At 61.1% G+C, this 3,204-nt stretch overlaps 1 protein-coding gene across 1 annotated transcript in view; it reads right to left on the bottom strand.

The window, feature by feature from the left end:
• Positions 1 to 2,982, bottom strand: part of En2 (engrailed homeobox 2) — a 6,509-nt gene extending 3,527 nt beyond the window's left edge. Inside the window, exon 1 of the mRNA XM_031380248.1 lies at positions 1,777 to 2,982. Coding sequence (XP_031236108.1) covers positions 1,777 to 2,431 — 655 coding nt within the window. The 5' untranslated portion in view covers positions 2,432 to 2,982. The remainder of the gene's footprint in view (positions 1 to 1,776) is intronic.
• Between the last annotated feature and the right edge of the window lie 222 nt (positions 2,983 to 3,204).

Raw genomic sequence — 3,204 nt, 5'->3', positions numbered from 1 at the left:
CCCCCCCCCCGGTGTTTTAGGTGTACCCACGGTCAAACACCCCCGCACGCCATACAGTCACCTTCACATCCATGCTGAGGATGAGGGAGCACGGGTTCAGCACCTATGACTTGGCTTACACCCGGCCAGTGAAGCTTCTAGGACAGGAGGGTGAGACCACGGGAGAGGCCTGGCCTGCTCAAACCTGACCCCCCCACTTCCGGAGCGGATCTCATACTCTCCTCGTTCCCTCCATGGGAAGAAAGAGGGCTCTGTCCTCCAGTCTCCTCCACCCTGGGGTTCGAGTTCTGAAACACACACTCCAGCCTCCTCCGCAAACTCCTATTTCCGAGAAAGAACGTTTGAAAACCATACTTTCTGTTCCTCTTCCTGTGAATTCTCTTTTAAAAGGCAAACACTTAGGGGACTTAGAGAAAACAGAACTAAATCTCGGCAAATACCCTCTGCCCCTACTTTCTTTCTTAAATGCACAGGAAAGAAACGTTACTTACAGTCAGGAAAGGGATTTCGTTAAGCCTAGGAAAGCTGCGAGGCGAACCACGCAGGCCATCCTGCAGGATCCCCGGCCGCCAGCCTTGGCACAGCACGGAGTCACTCGCCGGCGCCTCACAAAGCCGAGCTCTACTCAAGGCCAGTCGGCTTTGTGAGCCTATATGTTAATTAAATATTAACAAAGGAGGGAGGCGAGAACAATGGAGCAAATTTCAGGTCTAGCAGCAAAAAACTGGATTTCAACAAACAGAATGCCGCAAAAAAAGGCAGCCGAGAACGTCTCAGAGCTGCTACGAATATAAGTAAAGGACACTCGTAGAACAGCTGGATGAAGATTGTAGAACAGCTGAATGAAGATTAGGGGTGAGCATGGTCTCGCTCAGATCATGGACAAATGAAACCCATTGCTAATGGCGCTTTCTAACCGCAGGCCCGCGTCTAATGCAGCCGGTCGTTTCTACGAGGTCTTAAAAATTATAAAAGAATGGAGAAATTTTGTCCGAAACCTCCTCACTCCCCTCTCTGAAAGCCGCGGTAGCATCATAAAACACTTGAAGGTTCCTTTCTGCCTGAGGGATGGAGGCTCTGAGATCTTTGCACCTTCTCCAAGCCACGGGCTTGCAGGATGGAACTACAGGGTTCGTGAGATAAACTGGCATGGGGTGCCTCCGTTTTCACTGCTTTCTTGTAGTTTTTCCTCTGTTCCTTCGCAGCGGTCACACTAGGCCAAGAATGGAGCAGAAGTACACCCAGAGTTGGAGTAACCAGTTCCGGGGACTATAGGCCTGAGGATGGAAGAGAGTTTACAGGATACAGGAGAGAGAGAGAGAGAGAGAGAGAGAGAGAGAGAGAGAGAGAGAGAGAGAGAGAGAGAGAGAGAGAGAGAGAGAGAGAGAGAGAGAGAGAGAGAGAGAGAGGAGAGAGAGAGGAGAGACACAGACAGAGAGAGACAGAGAGACAGAGACAGAGAGAGACAGAGAGAGAGAGAGAGAGAGAGACCGAGAGAGACCGAGAGAGACCGAGAGAGAGAGAGATGAGAGACAAATAGAGAGACTGAGATTTCTTTTTTACTGTCTGAGTTAGGTCTGTATGCCCTTCCAACTGCTCTGTGCCGCTTCGGTGAGGATTGTGTATCTGTGTGTGTGTGTGTGTGTGTGTGTGTGTGTGTGTGTACGCGCGCGCGCAGAAGAAAATGAGATTCTTTTCCTCCATGTAAGTTTACTAGGAAGCGCCCCCCCTAGCCCCGCGGGTCTCCCCTCAGCGGTCTGGGTCCCATGAGCTCACCTGAAGAAGGCCGGTCAGAGTAGCGCGTGCAGTAGACCCAAGCGGGCCAGAGCATGGGCTGCGCGCCCAGAGTGGCGCTGGCTTGAGAGCTGTCCGAGTCGGAGCTCACCGACAGGTCACCTCCGCTCAAGCCCCGGGCCTTGAGCGCTCCATCCAAGGAAGCCCCGGGATCGCCGGGTTTTTTGGCACCACCGTGCAGCGATAGCGTCTTGGAGCCGCCTTCTCCGTCGGCCGCAGGGTCGCCAGCGGCGGCGGAGAGCGGCCCTCCCGCGCTGGGTACGCACGCTGGGTTCGGTCGGGACTCCCTGGCGCCCAGGAGCTGCTCGGCTCCGCCTGCGCCGCTGCCTCCCTCGGTAGTGCCAGCGCCGCCTTCGCCTCCCCTGGCTCCGCCCGCGCCGGCACAGCAAGTCCCCGTGTCCTTTCGGCGGCCAAACTCAGGCCGCAGGATGTTATCGATGAAGAAGTTGGTGATGCGATGTGGATGCTGGTGGTTGCCTGGCGCCTGTAGGACCGCGGGCAGCATCAGAGCCCGCCGGCGACCGGTGTCCGAGTCGCTCGGGCTGCTGACGCCGCCCGAGCCGCCGCCGGAGCTGGATTCCGGCTGCCTCTGCGCTCCCGCCGCCGTCTCGCAGGACTTGGAATCCTTCTCCTCCATACTTCACAGAAAATCCCAAACCGCCTCTCCACCGGCCCACCGTCAAAGCGACCTCCGGCCGATCCGCGGCACACAGCGAGCCCCGCGCGCCCCTACGCAGACGAGTCCTCCGAGCGCGCGAGCGGCGACAGTGGCCAGGGCTGGTGTCCTACAGGTCGCCGGGCGCGCTCGGAGCCAAGCCACGTTCGGATCCACGGAGTGCGTTAGCAAATCACTAGTCTCACCGAGGGCCGGGACGCGAGGCGATTCAACGGAAGCGGGTCGCGGTCTTGGCGACGCACCGGACTCTAGATGGTCACCGCACCACGCCGGGGACCCGGGACGCCCGTGCTGCTCCGCGCTCCACTTGGTGGCCAGCAGCCTCGGGCTCCGGTGTCGCCGCCTCGGCCACCGCCGCACGCATGCAGGCAGCGCGCCGCCCTCGCTCACCGCCGCTCGGGCCCGCTCGGGCAGCCACCGCTCGGCCGTCGCCACCCGCCGGTCCCGGCCGACCCTCGAGGCTGCTGGGCGCGGGCTCTCAGCGCGCCCGCAGCCGCCGGCACGCACATGGAGGCCCGTGGGCCCGCGCTGCGCTCCGCCCGCCCCGGGGCTCCCCGCGCCAGGCCGCCGCCCCGCTGCGGGCCGGGGCGCCCCACGGGCGAGCGGCTGCGCCCCCGCTGAGCCCCGCGCAGCCCCGCGGCCCGAGCCGCATGAGTGAGGGGCGGGAGGCCGGGCCGGGCAGGGCCTCCCGCGCTCCCTCCCTCCCGGTCCGCGCGCCCTCGCCGCCTTGGCTT

Source organism: Mastomys coucha, unplaced genomic scaffold (assembly GCF_008632895.1).
Source record: "Mastomys coucha isolate ucsf_1 unplaced genomic scaffold, UCSF_Mcou_1 pScaffold19, whole genome shotgun sequence".
NCBI classification, from domain to species: Eukaryota; Metazoa; Chordata; class Mammalia; order Rodentia; family Muridae; genus Mastomys; species Mastomys coucha.
The sequence above is the reverse complement of the archived record's forward strand: the minus strand, read 5'-3'. Positions and strand labels throughout refer to the sequence as shown.